At 46.8% G+C, this 17,020-nt stretch overlaps 2 protein-coding genes across 2 annotated transcripts; one reads left to right on the forward strand and one right to left on the reverse strand.

Annotated features, from left to right (window-relative positions):
- Positions 1 to 746: 746 nt before the first annotated feature.
- On the reverse strand, positions 747 to 1,884 carry LOC136525211 (putative cyclin-dependent kinase F-2). The gene has a single exon (XM_066518202.1). The coding sequence runs from the start codon at positions 1,769 to 1,771 to the stop codon at positions 800 to 802; it is 972 nt and encodes a 323-aa protein (XP_066374299.1). The 5' UTR covers positions 1,772 to 1,884; the 3' UTR covers positions 747 to 799.
- A 13,677-nt stretch (positions 1,885 to 15,561) lies between these two features.
- On the forward strand, positions 15,562 to 16,095 carry LOC136525760 (uncharacterized). The gene is made up of 2 exons (XM_066518635.1): positions 15,562 to 15,662; positions 15,768 to 16,095. Exons 1-2 carry the CDS (start codon positions 15,562 to 15,564, stop codon positions 16,093 to 16,095), a joined length of 429 nt encoding a protein of 142 aa, XP_066374732.1.
- The last annotated feature ends 925 nt before the right edge of the window (positions 16,096 to 17,020 follow it).

The following is a 17,020-nucleotide window of genomic DNA, read 5'->3' on the forward strand; positions in this document are numbered from 1 at the left end:
CCATCACCGAAGCTGAGATGGCCAGCTCAACCGCGACTCCCTCCGAGGGCTCAGGTTCAACACCAGCACCCGTCTCCTTTCTCCCACTCTCTGCTTGTTCTAGTTCATCATGTTCAACAGCACATCTACCTAGATCTACCCTAGTCGGTCCACAGAAATTAACACAAGTATCCTCTGTGAAAGAACACTAGGACATTAGCTCCAGTTCTGTAGTAACTACGGAGTAGTAGTAACCAGGACAAGGATCTATCGCATGGCATCTGCTTCTCCGTGACACATTCCAATCGAAAATCATACTCGCCATCCCTGAGGATCAATGGAGGCAGCAAAACACCATTCAGATGATTCAGACCTGTAATGTAACTCAAACTGCTGATGCACTTAAAGGCCACAAAAGATAAGGAATAGTAACTCACAGTTTTCATACCTTTAGTTTTACCGTTGGCAATTGAGGTGAAGCTGTGTCAGAGCATTTCCTCAAGGCTGAATCTACAACTTCCTGACAAGAGCTGCAACTTCCTGAGCCACTGCCATTTGTAGATCCCGTACTGGGAATAGATAACAAGAGACATTTTATAAAACAAAGTCAACATTCTATTGCATTGAACAAATATTACACTGATCAGTTCCTGCTACAAAGATTGGTCAAACAACAAATAAATGGCAAGGAAGCAACAATGAATCAGGTTGCTTCATAACATTACATGAATCAGCTAGGCCGCTACAATGCAATGAAATAGTCCCTGTGGTACTACTACTACAATCCTACATCAAGAAACAGCTGCTGGCGATCTAATAACTAAACAATGTCATGCATCCAGGGTGACTTGAAGTTCTTGAACCACGGGTGCTCAAGCGCTTCCGCCGCGGTGAGCCTCTTCTCAGGGCAGAAGGCCAGCAGGCCCGCCAGCACATCACGCCCATCCTCCGACAGATCTGCCACGCACTCCGGATCAAGCTTCTCCGCAGCAGAGGCCATCCGATCTCGAAGCTCGGACATCTCGTCAAGCATCTCCTCATGTGTCTCTGCGTGGAACAGAGTCTCACCGCTTAGAAGCTCCGCCATAATGCACCCGAGCCCCCACATGTCGATAGCTGGGCCGTAGTACCAATTGCCGTTGAGCAGCTCCGGCGAGATATACTGCAGCGTCCCGATGGGGTACGCCTCATGCTCCTTCCCGGCAGGCTTCTGTCGCGTCGCCGATCCAAAATCGCAGACTTTGAGCTCGCCGAAAGGGCAGACGAGGATATTCTCTGGCTTCATGTCCCGATGGATGAACCCGACACCATGAATCTTCTTGGCAGCGCTGACGAGCTGCCGCATCATCTCGCGGACCACGTCCTCGGACAAGGGCCTCCACATGGAGTCGCGGAGGCTTGACCCGCCGTGGACCAGCTCCAACACAAGGTGGACGTCCCCGGTCCTGGGGTCGGCGGCGACATCCTGGATCCCGATGATCGAGGGGTGGCCGCGGCACGCGTGGAGGCAGCCGGCCTCCATGGCGAGCGCGCGGCGGTCAGGAGGCCCGTGGCCGTCGGGCCCATCGCCGCCGATCCACTTGAGCGCCACCATCTTGCCGGTGCGGCGGTCGCGCCCCCTGCGCACGACGCCTTCGGCACCCTCGCCGAGCACCTCTAACAGCTCGAACTCGTCGATGCTTCGGGGACCGCTGTGCCGCAGTCGCTTGTTCGCGTCAGCAGCAGCGCGTGCTTCTTGGTCCGGTGCCGGACGCTTGCGAGCCGTCGGCGCCACCGCCACCGCCCCAGACATGATCTCAACTCGAGATTGGGAGCGGAGGCAGTGGGAATCTGGGATCGAAAGACGAGTCGAGAGTAGAGAGAGGGAATTGCGAATCGAGATGGGAAGAAGCGATTGGCAGAAGGGCAGGGAAGGGGATCCGACAGCTGCGATGGTGGTGGCCGGTGGCGTCGCTCTAACGCTTACGAGTTAGGACTCCGACTCGAATTCAATTTTTGGTTCGAGTAGGATAAGGCCTCGCGTTTTCGCGGGCGCGCGAAAATTTTGCGTAACTGCTCGAGTCAGATCGGCGAGGCTCTGCTGACCTCAGCACTACATTACTGACACAAGCACATATTTTCGTAAACAAAAATTATTTCACAAATATTATTTGTTAAGTCACAAAAAATATTATTTGTTCTTGTCTGCATAATAATATAATTGCTGTGATTAAAAAAAAGAAAATTACATTAGAATGCACCAAAATTATTAAAACCAACAATAACAGTAGAGAAAATAACAAGCACGAAAAAAGAAATTGTGTTTTTTTTTGCGACTTGGTGATTTCATTCATAGATCAATCAGGGTTACAATCTGAAGTTACGAGGTGATCTACACAGGTTGGGGCTAACTGCCACTCATCCAGCCTATTATCACCTGAAACTTGCTTAGCTAGTACATGAGCTACTCGGTTACAAGATCGACTTGTAAACATTACAGAAAAATCAACAAAGGAAGGGCTAATTTCCCGAGTTTCTCTGATGATTGACGCAATCCGTGAACGTTGATTGGCGCCCTCCTTCCATAGCTTCACAAATTCTTGGCTGTCAGTCTCCACAATAAGTCGACGCACCCCCTTATCCCGAGCTAGAATAGTACCATCCCGGCAAGCCAAAGCTTCCAGGGTCAATGCATCAAGGCCATGAGGTACCACCTTGCCCGTCCACCTTGCCCTTGGTCCGGATAAAAAGCACCATTAGTATTACATTTGAACCAACCGGGCGGCGGCGCACACCATTGCTGCACACTGTTCCTCCCCTTCACCGAATTCATCGGCTTGTTCAAGTTCCATAAGTTGATGGCTGTGTCAAGTGACCAGCGGACCGCAGCACTGACTGGTTTGTGAGTGTCACCATGTCGTCGCTGATTCCGTTGCATCCAGAGTGCATATACATGCCAATAATGAAAATGCCACGCTCCCTGTCGTTGCACAAGCCGTCCATCAGCAGGTCGCTTGCCCATGATATCGGATGGAGACTGGGCAGCTCATAGAATACGTAGGGATTGCCTGAGCCACCTATTTAAGAAGCACTTCGCGGCCGGCACAGCTTGCTTCCCTACCACTCCAAGTTCCAACCAGATTTTTGATTCTTGTGGCCATGAAATCAAAGGCCTCAGAAGACGACCTCCCAACCGCAGTTGACAACCCTAAATATTTGTCAGACAAAGCTTCAGTTTCGATGTGTAGCTCATGCCTAAACTCTTGCTTGACTTCCTCATCACAATTCGAGCTGAAAAAGACTGTCGATTTATCCTTGTTCACCATCTGTTCAGACCCCTGACTATAGGTCTCCAAAATTTCCTATAATCGAACTGCCCCCCTCTGCGACGCTTCTGAAAATACGATACAATCATCCGCAAAGAGAAGATGTGAAACCCAGGGAGCATGGATTCCCACACGAACACCCCTGGAGAGATGCATTGGGCTGACCGATTTCAGTAAACATGAAAGTCCTTGAGCACAAAGGAGAAACAAATACGGGGATATTGGGTCCCCCTGCCTATCCCCCTTGAAGGCCTGAAGACAATGACAGTGCCCATTAACTTTAACTGGAAAAGAAACTGACGTCACACACCTCATGACTAATGCGACCAACGTTTCATGAAAGCCCAGCTTCAACATGATTCCGCTGAGATGCTCCCATTCCACGCGGTCATATGCCTTGGCCATATCAAGCTTTACTGCACATGCGCCACCTTTCCTCTTTTTCCGCTTTAGGTAATGGGTGCACTCATAAGCAACTAACACGTCTGTAATTAGATGCCCAGGGACAAAAGCGCTTTGTTCTTCAGAGATTATATCATCCAGACAACATCTCAATCTATTGGCCAAAACTTTAGAGCAGATTTTGTAGATCACATTGTAGAGAGAAATTGGCCTAAACTGTTTCATCTCTTGTGGATTTCTGATCTTCGGAATTAGCACTATGGTAGTCCTATTAATAGACTCCGGCATAAGACCTCCATGCAAGAAATCCAGCATCGCTTCTGTGACACTTGACCCCAATGTTGCTTAGTGAAACTGATAGAAACCCACCGTTAGACCATCAGGTCTGGGAGCCTTATTTGCACCCATCATGAACAACGCTTCCTGAACCTCTTCTGCAGTGAACAGTCTCAACAGAAGGTCATTCATATCTGTCATAACTTTTGTAGGTACACAACTAAGGATCGGGCCCGGATCAAATACCTCTTGCGTGGTAAAGAGCTATGTATAAAATTCCATGGCCGTCACCTCCAATTCCTCCTGGGTAACACCACCGAGCCATCCTCTCTTCTCAGAGCCATGATTTCTCCATGCATTCTTCTCTTGACAAAAGCTCAAACATTTTCGCCATCAGTTGCCTTTCCTGCCTCGATGGTCCAGAATGCAACGACTGTCTTCGCACGTTCTCCAACTCGCTACGCATTCTTGCTAGCTCCTGCCGAACCGATCCAAAAGAGGATCTCTCCCATTCCTGCATCACCGTAGACACATGGCCGATATTCGCAACAAGCTGGCTCAGGCATGTCGGGTTGTCCTAAGAAATCCATGCTGTTTCCACCATTTGCACATATGAGGAGTCCCGCCTCCACATATTCTCATAGCGGAACAAATGCTTCTTCCTGTTTCATCTCTGTGCCGACTGTTGTCGGAACCGGCGGTGACCACCGAATTCACGGTCTTGGAGTTAGCTTGCAGCCGGCCCGGCTTATTACCACGAGCCTGCGCTCCCACAGGTCCCAGGTCCACCGGAGCTACAACATATAAGGTCTTTGGGCCTTACTCAACCCAAAAGACTAATCTGATAGGTGAGGGTCCTCCTACCTTATATGTTGTACTCTCCCACCATCGCTACACGATGTGGGACTAAACCCAACAAATTTTTCATACTGAGCCTAGAACCAGCGTGGCTCTTCCATCTTACTTGTAACATCCGGGTGTTACGAGCTTATTTAGCACTGAGATTAAGGCCCGAGAGAAATTAGCAAAATAATTCTCGAGTTAAAAAAATAAAACACACATGAAATGATAAACAAACCCTGTGCGACTCACTTTTATGGTTGAGAGAAATCAAATAAATATCTAAGTTAATTTACTCAGTGCGTAAATGTGCTAAAGAAAATCTTAACAAGAAGAATAAAATAAGTAGTTTTAATTGTTTGGTACGAAAAACAATTTCTATAAATAAAAATAAAATATAACTTGTGTGTAGTACTTAAGTAAAGATGATGAGCAAGTGGTGTAGTTGAAAATACAACTTTTGAAAATAAATGTTGTTAACTAGTGTTCTTGGGAGCTCAAAAATCGAATCGGAAACTAAAAATCAGCCTTTTCGTTGAATCGACAAAAAAATGAAGTTATGTTTAAAAATGTCATTTTTGACAAATTATATTGAGCAAAATAGTTAAATAGTACTTAAATGTTTTATTCCTATGGTTTAGTATAAAGTATGGGCTATCGCATGTAGTATCTCTTGGTTGAAGTTTATAAGGTATAGACCTCTTAAAATTGTGGCAACAAGTGTTCATGGATATTAAGTCCAAATTGAACCCTTGTCTTTTCTAAGTCGGAAAAGAGTCGGAAAAGAGTGTTGGACAATGCTATTTTGGCATTTGAATTCTAACAGAATTTCTTAAACACTAGTTTCATGTTTTGGTACCGTTGGTTGCCTCTAAGCGAGTACTTGGGCATGGTATAGATTGTAGTGGTGTTGGGCGGCACGTTGTTCTCTTAAAATTTTCCCAAACTTTCTTAGAACGCGTTGTGGGCACGGTGTTGGCGCTCCGTTCATGGGCCAGCGCTCAGCGTGACGAACCCACGTTGGCACCTCTCTATCTCCCTCGCTAGTCACCCTCATGCCATGCTTGTTGCTTGGATACGAAGCCCTTAGGGTCTACTAGAGTCTTAAGCTTTTCTATTATCTCAACTGAGCTCTAATCGGTTGATTTTCACGCTTTAAGATCTGTGCACAACATCGCCTCGGGCAGGCTGGCCGGGTGTGCGTGGTCACCACACTGGGGTGCAACGTCGCGCATTGGTGCACCCACCACCGCACGCGCGCACCACATCGCGCGTGGCCTTGCCGGTGGTTGTCTGATCGCCTCTCCGTGCTATGCGTCGGGCTGATCCAGCCACGACCACCGTTATCGAGCCGACCGAGCTGTGCCTAGGCCTCGCGTGCGCACGAGCATCGTGCCACCACGCTGCTCCGGTCACGCTGCTGTGTGACCATGCTACGAGGCGTTGTCGTGATGCCGTTGTCGCTTGTTCCCCGCTGCCGCCGCGTGTGCGCGCCACCTTGTACATGGAGCCGCGCACGGGGTCGAGCCAAGGCTGTGGCCACCGTTGCCATGCTCACGTGGCGGCCGCCCTACCCTATGATTCACCTCCCATGACTCCATGTTGTTGCTCGCCGCATCTGGGTCAACCGACCCTAGCTATAGGGTGACGGTGACACCTCCCTGCTTCGCCTTGTCCCGCTAGCCGACGCTGGTGAGTCGCTCAGGCCTAGCTACCGCATTCAAGTGCTCCGCGCACTGGCACCCCTCTTGGCACAGTCTACGCACTAACCAACACGCCTCCTACCCTCGCTCGTGTGTCCATGTCCCTGCATTGTCGTACCCTATCGGGTCATGGCTAGGTCACCTCTGCTGAGGCCGCGTCGCGTGATGTAGCAGTGGTGATGGGCTGCCCTTTCCCCTTCATAATCACCAACTCAAGCCCTCCCAGCCCAATTCCTTGTACTAGTGAGTAATATGGAGAGTTACCTAGATGCCCCACTCTCGTCGGGTCCAGCGGTGGTCTGGCCATGGCTAATTTTAGGTTTTGCTCGCTGTCGGCCATGGGCGCCGCCGCAGTATGTGGATTTGGGGGTAAGGCATGTTGGAGTGGTAACAATTCAATTGCTCATAACCCTGAGTTTGCCTTGACTTCCTCCATCCAGTGCTCGCGCTATTTTGCCTAGGGTGCTCGTCGTTGGTGGGGTGACGCGCCGGTGTCCATCGCAAAGCGCCGCCGCCCCGCTTGGTCGCATGTGGCCAGCCCCGTTCGGACCGCCTCTGAACGAACCGTCACCACGAGTAAGCTCGCTGTAAGCTCCTCATGCTCACTCGCTCACGCATTAGTCCTCTAGCGGCTCAAGCTCATCGGAACTGGCATGCCGCTGCGGCGGATATACGCTCGCCACTACAGCTCGCGCCAGTGCGTCTCTGAGCCCCTAATCGCCACCCATCCTCGCGTGTTTAGCCATAGATGGTAGTTGGCCTCTTACTTTTGTCGTAGCGAGTCTGGTTTGCCCGGCATAACCGCCTTAGGCCATCGGCCGCCGCACCGGCGCACGTGGGGATCCTAGGGATCTCTTCGTGGTAAAGGTGAAAACATTCGAAGGTTTGGTTGCAAGGTTGCTGACGGTAGGAATAGTGTGCATAGTAGTCGTATTAATCTCTAAAAGCTCGGGGGCTTTTCTACAAAGCCGCTACCGCGCGCGGGCATCCTGGCCTTGGGCCATGTTGGGCCATCGTGACCCACGCGAGGCCGCGCCCGCGCTGGGTTGCCGGGACAGAATGGGTTGCTGCCGGCCCTTTTTTTCTTTTTCTAAGCATTTTCTAATTTAGTTTCTAAGGCAAACTTGTAAATGCAATATAAATTTGTATAGTTGGCCAAAAATTATGAAACTAATTTTGTTAGGTTCCTAAAATCATGATCTATCTGCTAGTATATTTTGTTCACATAGTTTTATAATATTTTCAGGAGTTATCTAATTAAATTGAGATACTTAATATTGTAAGATATAAACTTCTAGGAATTATTATGATAAATGGGTGATAATGTTGGCTCTGAAACTTTCATAGTAAATTCCTAACATTATTAGATGCTAACTATAATTTTGTAGCTCCATAATAATTAGTTTGCTAGGGTAGCTAAAGGAGCCCTAGTTCGAAAATATGCATTTAATCAATAAAATGCCAAAACACTTTGGGATTTTAGAACTAAAATATTTTTTTAGAGACAAAGCCTTACTTGACGACGTGAATACGTAGACTAGTATATTAGTCATTAAAGCTAGCTCGTTAGCTTGTGGAGCGTAATCGTATTTTAGTGTTGCAGTTACCGTTGGTTAATTATGTTTTCTGCGTTGCATCCACATATATCATAATAGGAACAACGATGGATCATGGAGTCGACCAGGGAAACAGAAAAGATGGTGTCTCGGTGATCGTGTCACCATAATGGAGAGCTAACCTTTGGTTATATCTTACCCAGACAAGCCCCGGTGCATAACCCTTATTATTCTGCACTTTATCTTATGCTTGTGCATTAAGTTTTAAGGAGTTAAACGAAAACCACTTGCATATATCCCTACCCTATGAGTCCTACTAATATGTCAGGATCATGTAGATTGCTATGCTATAGGATTCGGTAGAAGTCAAGTGATTACCCGTCACTCGCAAGAAATAAGAAAGATATTATTATTGTTATTATATTACTATCACATGAAATATATATGGAGGATAATTGGAGATCGAGCGGAATGGCACTTTGGATCTGGACTTGGTTAGGCATTCGAGCGAGGATTGGATTGCACTTGTTCTGCCTGTGTCGATTGAGGACTTGTTATGGATGGTAGTCAGGTCATAGACTTATTATCCTGAGCACATACTTGCTTATGGGAGCGGGAAGGCTCATTGCGCTCTTGTCATGGGCTCCGGCTCTTTCTGGACCAACTGATTGGAGGCGAGGAAAGGTGGAGGTCTAAGCACCACACTAAGACCGGGTTTCAAGTGTGGGGGCTTGGAGTCCAAGTTTGGATAGGGACCTGGACCCCTCGACAAGAGTGAAATGGGTTGATCTCGTTTGTGCTTGGGGTACAAACAGGGCATGTGTTTTGAGGTACCCAGCTAGGATACATTGATTCATGAATCGCGTTTCTATGAGACGGTACGACTTAGCTATGGTCTAGCACCGTAGTAAGAACTAGAATATGAATGATGGTAAAATGGTTCTAATTGCTTACCACCTGCTTGAAAGTAGCATAGGTGTTTGAAAGCTCTAGTTTGGTTTTAGTGAATTGATGAAACCCTTAGTGCTAACCTAGTTTATCAAAGTGATCATGAGATAGGTAGCGCATTCCAAGTGGTGAAGCAAATGAAGATCATGACATGGTGATGGCGATGCCATGGTGATGATCAAGTGCTTGGACTTGAAAAGAAGAAAGAGAAAAACAAAAGGCTCAAGGCAAAGATATAAGTGATAGGAGTTATTTTGTTTTGGTGATCAAGACACTTAGCGAGTGTGATCACATTTAGGTTTGATAGCCGTACTATTAAGAGGGGTGAAACTCATAGTGAAATGCGGTTATCAAAGTGCCACTAGATGCTCTAACTCATTGCATATGCATTTAGGATCTAGTGGAGTGCTAACACTCTTAAAAATATTTGTGAAAATATGCTAACACACATGTGCACAAGGTGATACACTTGGTGGTTGGCACATTTGAGCAAGAGTTCGAAACTCCACCGGCGCCCTGTACAGAAAAGATAGGGTTTTCATAGAGTGACCGGACGCTGGTCACGTAGTGATCGGACGCTGGGGTCCTACGTCCGGTCAGTAGAAGAATAAAGCGAGCATCTCGGTCTTGTGACCGGATGCTCAGGGTTCGCGTCCGATTAATGCTGACGTATGCTGATGTGGCGGCGCACAGTGGGGACAGTGAGTGATCGGACACTGGGTGTGTCTGGTCGGTGGTGATCGGACACGTCCAGTCATGACTAGTACCTTACTGGAAACGACCAAATGCTGGGGGTCCTGCGTCCGGTCACTTCGAAGCAGCGTGTTCGGTCATGACTTAAATGTACTGATGACCGTTGAGATCGAGCAATCAGTGTTTGAAGCAAGGGACATGTGGCACACATTGCGCGATCGGATGCTAGGGTCCAGCGTCTGGTCGATATGACTTGCGCGTCCGGTCATCCCGTTTTTCAGTGGACTGAGGAGCCAACGACTCTATTTCATGGGGGCTTCTATTTAAGCTCCATGGCCGGCTCAAGGTCACTCTCTTGGCCATTTGCATTGACATAGCAACCTTATGAGCTTAGCCAAAGCCTTCCCACTCATCTCCATCATTGATTCATCATCTTTGTGAAATTGAGAGAGAATCCAAGTGCATTGCTTGAGTGATTGCATCTAGAGGCACTTGGTGTTCGCGTTTTTGCTGTGGGATTCGCTTGTTGCTCTTGGTGGTTGCCACCACCTAGACGGCTTAGAGCAGCGGAGGAGGATTGGCACTAGTTGGTGCTTGTTCGTGGCCATCTTCGGTGATTGTGAGGGCATTTGTACCTTTCCCAGCAGAGCGCCAAAAGGTAACTCTAGTGGATTGCTCATGTCATTAAGTTACCTCACTTGTGGGTAGGTTCTTGCGGTGTCCAATTATGTGGACGAGGTTCGTGCAACACCTCTTAGCCACCGAACCACCAAGTGTTGGTCAACACAACGGGGACGTAGCGTGTTGGCAAGCACGTGAACCTCGGGAGAAAATTGGTTGTCTCTTGCCCTTTGGTATTCTCCCGATGATTGATAAAGTATTCATCTTGTGATTGGTTCACTCCTCTACGCGGTGGTATAATCACCTCACTTATTCATTTATATTCCTGCAAACTAGCTATAGCAAGCTCTTTAGTGTAGCTAGAATTGAGAGCTTGCTTTATGTATTAAGTTCATCTAATGGAGCTCTTTAGTGTAGCAATTGTGAGAGCTCTTAGTGAGTAGTGACCTAGTGGATTGTGTGTCTAGTGATCATAACAATTAGAATTATTGGATAGGTGGCTTGCAACCCTTGTAGAGCTAGAGCAAGTTTGCATTTCGCTAATTGTTATACTAATCAAAATGCTCTAGTTGATTTGTAGATTTTAAATAGGCTATTCACCCCCCTCTAGCCATATTAGGACCTCAACTGATTGATAACTCCAGAAACAGATAGCACAACTTTATGGTCATGCATTAACTAGACAAGCAATAAAAAAGAGAGCAGAAACCAGAGATGACAAGAGATCCAACTGTTACCTGAATTTTTTTAGAAGACCTTCACAGAAAACACCTATGGCCTATATATGCTGAACATTCACGTGTTCTTGGGACAAGCCCGTGGCCCTCACCAAATACTAAGTCTTTTCCCAGGTCGCTCCAAACATCATGTACTCTGGTGTTTGCCCATGGGATTTTCCAGAGAAGTGCTGCGGCACAATCTGCCTCACGAACCTCTGCACGTCATCAGTAGTTTGGCACAAAACAACCTACAATTATGAATGAACAAACGCATTCCAACAATTCAAATTAACAGTTTGTTCTACCAGGAAGTGGTCAGCGTAAAACAATGGTTTTTTAGTGCCAAGAAGAAACCTGAGTAGTGGGTACTATGTGAAGGATGAAAGCAGGATGGCCACTGATTCCATCAACTATACATATATCGGCTTCTCAGTTTTTTTGTAAACATACTCGAAGGTGTTTTCTAGAAGCACCATCTGTAACAAAATTCTGAATTAGAGCCATTATAAATATTGAATCAACTGCTCTACCATCCGAAATCAAATGATGAGCATCATTCTGAAATATACCTTACTTGAGTGAAATATTAGGAAGAATATATAAGATCTCTATTGGTATTTTTCGTGCTTATTAGGAAGAAAATACAGCATCGGGAGTTGAAAGTAAGAAAAGAGGACGACCGCGAACGAATGTCCAAACTCCTGTTTCATTTTGGAGAGCACCGAATCTTTGAATAAACAAGTGCGACGCGCAGGGCGATTCAATGGTAGCCCTTGGAGGGAATAATTGTATAGCAGGTGGATACACAAAGAGAGGCCACTTTCATTGTCCTGTAGTCAATTTCCCATAATTCAAAGTATGTTGATTCATTGAATTTTTAGAGTAGAAAGAGTTCAACATTTTTGTTACAATTGTTTAATTCAACATGTCACAGAAATTTCTTCAAAAGCTTCTTGTAGTTTAGATGCATACAACAAAACTGAGAACAGATTATATTCATGGGAAGAACATGTCCTATGTATATCACATACATTTCTCCATTTGAAACATTTTACGGCAACAAGTCTAGAGGGAAACTTGTGCAGCAGCAGAACAACAGAAAAGATAAGGATATTTGTGAACTTTATTGACTCTTACAAATTATACAGACCTACAGTGTCAGCCGTTCCACAAGAATGTCTGTGGCAAAACGTCGAACAACTGGGGTCCACCGACATCCACCCAAGAACAAGAAGCAACGAAACAAGCAAGCTTAATTACTCACAATAGCATTGAAGAGGGTGGACTTGCCAACGTTGGTTAGCCCGACGATGCCCGCGCGGAGGCTCATGCTTATCCGTGCCGCGCGGCCGGACGAGAACCGTCGGGCATGGCTGGCTCGACTCCAGCGCCGGGTGCTGGAGTAGCGCCAACGAGCCGCATGGGGGCGGAGTGCTGGAGTAGCGCTCCCCGCCGTCTCTCCCTCTGCTCTGGTAGGATCCGCGGGTCGTCGATTGGACCTCACTATCGCAGTGGCCCCACCCGTCAGCTCCATCCCTCTCCTCCGTCCCTCCCCTCCGCTCTGGCCAGGCTTCCAAGCCGGCCGGGTGACCGCGCTCCCCACCGCTCAACTTAGCCCGCGTCCGCGCGCCCCGCACGTGACCGAGCAAACCGTGCCGCGCCTACCTGATATGGCAGCCGCCCGGAGGAGGCCGTCCGAGCAGGCCATGCAGCTCGGCGGCCTAGATGTCCTAGCGCGAGGTCGGAAGCGCCGACGGAGGCGGTGGCGTGGATAAACCCTAAAAATAAAATGTTATGTTTATCTAACTATACTACTTTTATTCATCCTAACTATATTACTTATCTAACTATAGTACTTAAATCATACATCCCAACTATACTACTCAAAACATTATTGTTATAATTGTGGATTTACCGTTTTACCCTTGATTAAAAAAAGAACTACGAAAAATGAATTGGCACTCTTTTATTTGAAGTCCTAATCCTCTCAACTTTGGAGGTGTTACCGCGCATATGGGCCTACCAATCATAGACACATCCAACGTCTCCCGACGCTTCCCTCGTTGACGCCTCTCAACGTCTTCCCTCGTATGGGCCCACCAATCATTGACACAGTTAACGCTTCTTGACGTCTCCGCAACCATAGTAAAAAAGTTTAAAATTTACATATATCATTTTTTGATAAATATCTTTATAAAAATAAGTAGTTAAAGTTATGTTTTAGAGACCGTGTCGCTCTTCAAAATGATTTCATTTTTGAGTAGAGGGAGTAATCCGTATATATTTCCTTCGCTTCGCTTGTGATATCTAGCCGCTTGCATTGCTTCTTTCAAATGTACGCGCTTCTTCTGCCTGTATGCCTTATCAGCGTTCTATCTTGCAGTAATCTTTTTTTTTTTTTTTGCGAGCATTATATTGCAGTAATCTGCAATTGTGCAAGTACGTGCATGTACTGCACGCCAAGGTCTCACGTACTACTCCCTCCGTTAAAAAAACGATTCTACATCTAGTATGAATCAAACAATTTTAGATTTGCTCAATTTTTTTAAAAAATAGTTTCAATACATATGCCTTCGAGCAGGTCTACTACAAAATTATATTTCATAATTAATCTAATAATATTCATTTGATATGATAAATGTTAGTAACTTTTTTTTATATAGATTTAGTTCAACTTAAAACTATTTGATTTTTTAAGAAGAGGAGAGTTTCATTTTTTTTTAAAAAAAATGGAAGGGGGTACTGTAAATTTGGCTAAACTTAAGTTAGTTTGACATACAAATCTATAGTTATATTTCTTTTAAAACCGGGGGAGTAAATTAGAACCGCCAGTTTTTGGATAAGATCGGCCTCAATCTCAACGAGCAACCCGCGAGAGGTCTGACGAGCAAAGCTCGATTGTCAGTGTAACGAGTACTGACACCTACTAGTATTACGCTTCCTCCGTACTTTAAAAAAATAAAGTTGTTTTAATAGGGCTTGATCAAACATTGAAAATATAAATCATGAATAACTTTTAAGTTGTTGAGTTTAAAAATATGAAAGCTTTATAAATATATTTATCTTAAAAATACTTTTACAAAAATATACATATATCACTTTTTTTATAAATATTTTTATAAAAATAAGGAGTCAAAGTAATACTTTGAAGATCATGTCGCTGTCTAAAATGACTTTATTTTTTTAGTACAGCGGGAGTACCTAACATCATAGGAGTATATGTTCAGTCGCTTCGTTTTCTAGTAGGTAGATTTGGATCTCGTGCACCTCTAGCTAGATGACAGCCAACAGTCCAGGAATTATTTTTCTTTCCGCTCGTCTGTTGTTCTTGGAGTTGATGACGCTTCATGTGTTTGTTTTCCATGTCCTACCTGCAACGGCTGCCATTATTTGACACTAAACATGCATCGTGCCCTTGACCATCAACCATTGAACTGGATAGACGATAGACTTTTGGCGTCTTTCAGGCAGCAGGCTGACTAAGGTTTTCCACAACGTAAAGCTTCACCAGTGTGTCTGTGTGCCAATCCATTTGTTTGATTGGAACTGCAGAATGCAGAGCAGAGGCAAGCAATGATCTCTTACCAGGCTTGAGCAAATCAGTTGATGTTAATGCTAGGTTCTGATCCTTGTTGTCTGTCATGTGGGGGCAGCAGTATAACTGCAGCCCAGAGCACGAGATGCAGCCACGGCTGCCCCCGAGGGCACAGGCCAGCAGGAGCCCGGGGTGGTTTAGGTGGCTGGTTGTCTCAGCAATTAAGAAGTAGTTGAGAGGATAGAATTAATACAGGAATTAGAACCCACGAGTCAACCGACTCCTATATGTATCTAGGACTTAGGCTCTATTTAGTTACTCCTCTTAAAAGTTTTAGGAGCTTAAATCTAAATAGAATTTGCCTAAAGAACCAAACACCTACTCTAAAAGTTTCTAAAAACTTTAGGAGGGATCAAAAACTTTAGGAGCTCCACCCTCTCCTAAAAGCTCCTAAAGTCCATCCTGGACCCCCACTACCCCTCCTTTATTGTCCTGCCCCCTCTCTCTCTCCTAGAGGAGGGCTGCATAGTCTATTTGCTAGTGCATTTATTGCTTTTAGTCAGTTTTAGAAGATGGAACCAAACACTCTTTTAAGAAGTTTTAGCAGCCTCATAAAAAGCTCCTAAAACTTTTAGCTTCTACAAATTTTAGGAGCTTGGAATCAAACAGGGCCTTAGTTGAATGAAGTAAGCAATGATCAAACCTATTCCTAATCTCCATGTTCTCTCTTAATCTCATCCCCTTCATCTTAATCTCATCCCCTTCAACATAGGGCGTCTATGGGATAAACCACGCCATTATCAACCCAAGCTCGAGCTTCGTATTCGAGGGCCAGCTACCTTGAGCACCAACGCCCTTGACAACCTGGTATCGGCTTCCCGACGTTCTTCTTCCTCTGCTGCACAACCACCATCACACCCAGCCACCACCACGCCATCTGCTCCTGCCTCATCTTCATCTTCCATTGCCTCCATATCATCACCCATGGCTGAGCCAACCACAGCAGACTTGGCAAAGCTCATCTGCACCCTGATCGCCTCCATCAGCAACCTCCAGGGCCAGGTCGCCGCGCTGCAGCAGGAGCGGCCAGCGGCAGGCTCTTTCTCTAGATCGAGGGGCTCAGGCCATGGCGAGAACCACAACGATCGCCCACCTCGGCTCTAGAAGTTGGATTTCTCCAAGTATGATAGCAAGTTCGACCCGCTCGCGTTCATCAATCGTTATGAGTCATACTTTCATCAGCAGCGCATCGCGGTGGAAGAACAAGTTTGGATGGCATCCTACAACTTGGAGGCCGGCGCACAGATGTGGTTCCTCCAAGTGCAGCAAGACGAGGACACTCCATCCTGGTGCCGCTTCTCTGAGCTCCTGAACCTCTGTTTTGGGCCGCCGATCCGCTCTAATCCGCTGGGTGAACTCATGGCGTGCAAGCGGATGGGCTTCGTCACCGAGTATCAGGATCGGTTTGAGGCCTTACTGCCTCGCGTGGGCACGCTGACGGAGGCACAATGGGTGTAGGCATTCACCGCTGGACTACAGCTACCGCTCAGCCTCAACGTCGAGATTCACAACCCTCGGTCTCTCATCGTCGCTATGAGTCTCACCCGCAAACTAGAGTTGCGCGAACAATGTGCTGTTGTTGTCTCGCTGCCTTCAGCACCATTGCGCGACCAGCAGTAGGGCCTCCTCGCGGCGCCTCCACCACGTCTCGCTCTACCGACTCCGCCACCTGCCGCGATTGCTGCAACCACCATCGTCGCGGTGGAGGCCCGCCCCGTCAGGCGCCTGTCGATGACCAAGATGGAAGAACGCCGCCAGCATGGCCTTTGCTTCAATTGCAATGAAAAGTTTGTGCGTGGTCACAACAAAGTGTGCTAGCACCTGTTCTTGTTGGACCTGGCAGCGGCGGATGATGAAAATGACACCGCCTCCGACGACCCCACCAATCCAACACCGCCAATGTTGCTCCACGCAATCAGCGGCGTCCACACCAGCAACACCATGCAAGTGCGCCTTCGGCTGGGCAACGTCCACGCCCTCATCAACTCAGGCTCAACGCACAACCTCATCGCCGAGAAGGTTGCCAGCTGCACCGGACTCCCTATGGTCTGCGGCAGCTCTACGTCTGTCACGATGGCCAGTGGCGAGCGTGTGCACGTGCATAGGTGAAAGCTCTAGTTTAATTTTGGTTAATTGATGAAACCCTAAGTGCTAACCTAGTTTATCAACATGATTATGAGATAGGTAGCACTACTCCAAGTGATGAAGCAATGGTGAAGATCATGACGATGGTGATGGCGTGGTGATGATCAAATGCTTGAACTTGAAAAGAAGAAAGAGAAAAACAAAAGGCTCAAGGCAAAGGTATAAATAGTAGGAGCCATTTTGTTTCGGTGATCGAGACACTTAGCGAGTGTGATCACATTTAGGTTAGATAGCCGTA

This window comes from Miscanthus floridulus, chromosome 19, assembly GCF_019320115.1.
Source record: "Miscanthus floridulus cultivar M001 chromosome 19, ASM1932011v1, whole genome shotgun sequence".
Taxonomy (NCBI): Eukaryota; Viridiplantae; Streptophyta; class Magnoliopsida; order Poales; family Poaceae; genus Miscanthus; species Miscanthus floridulus.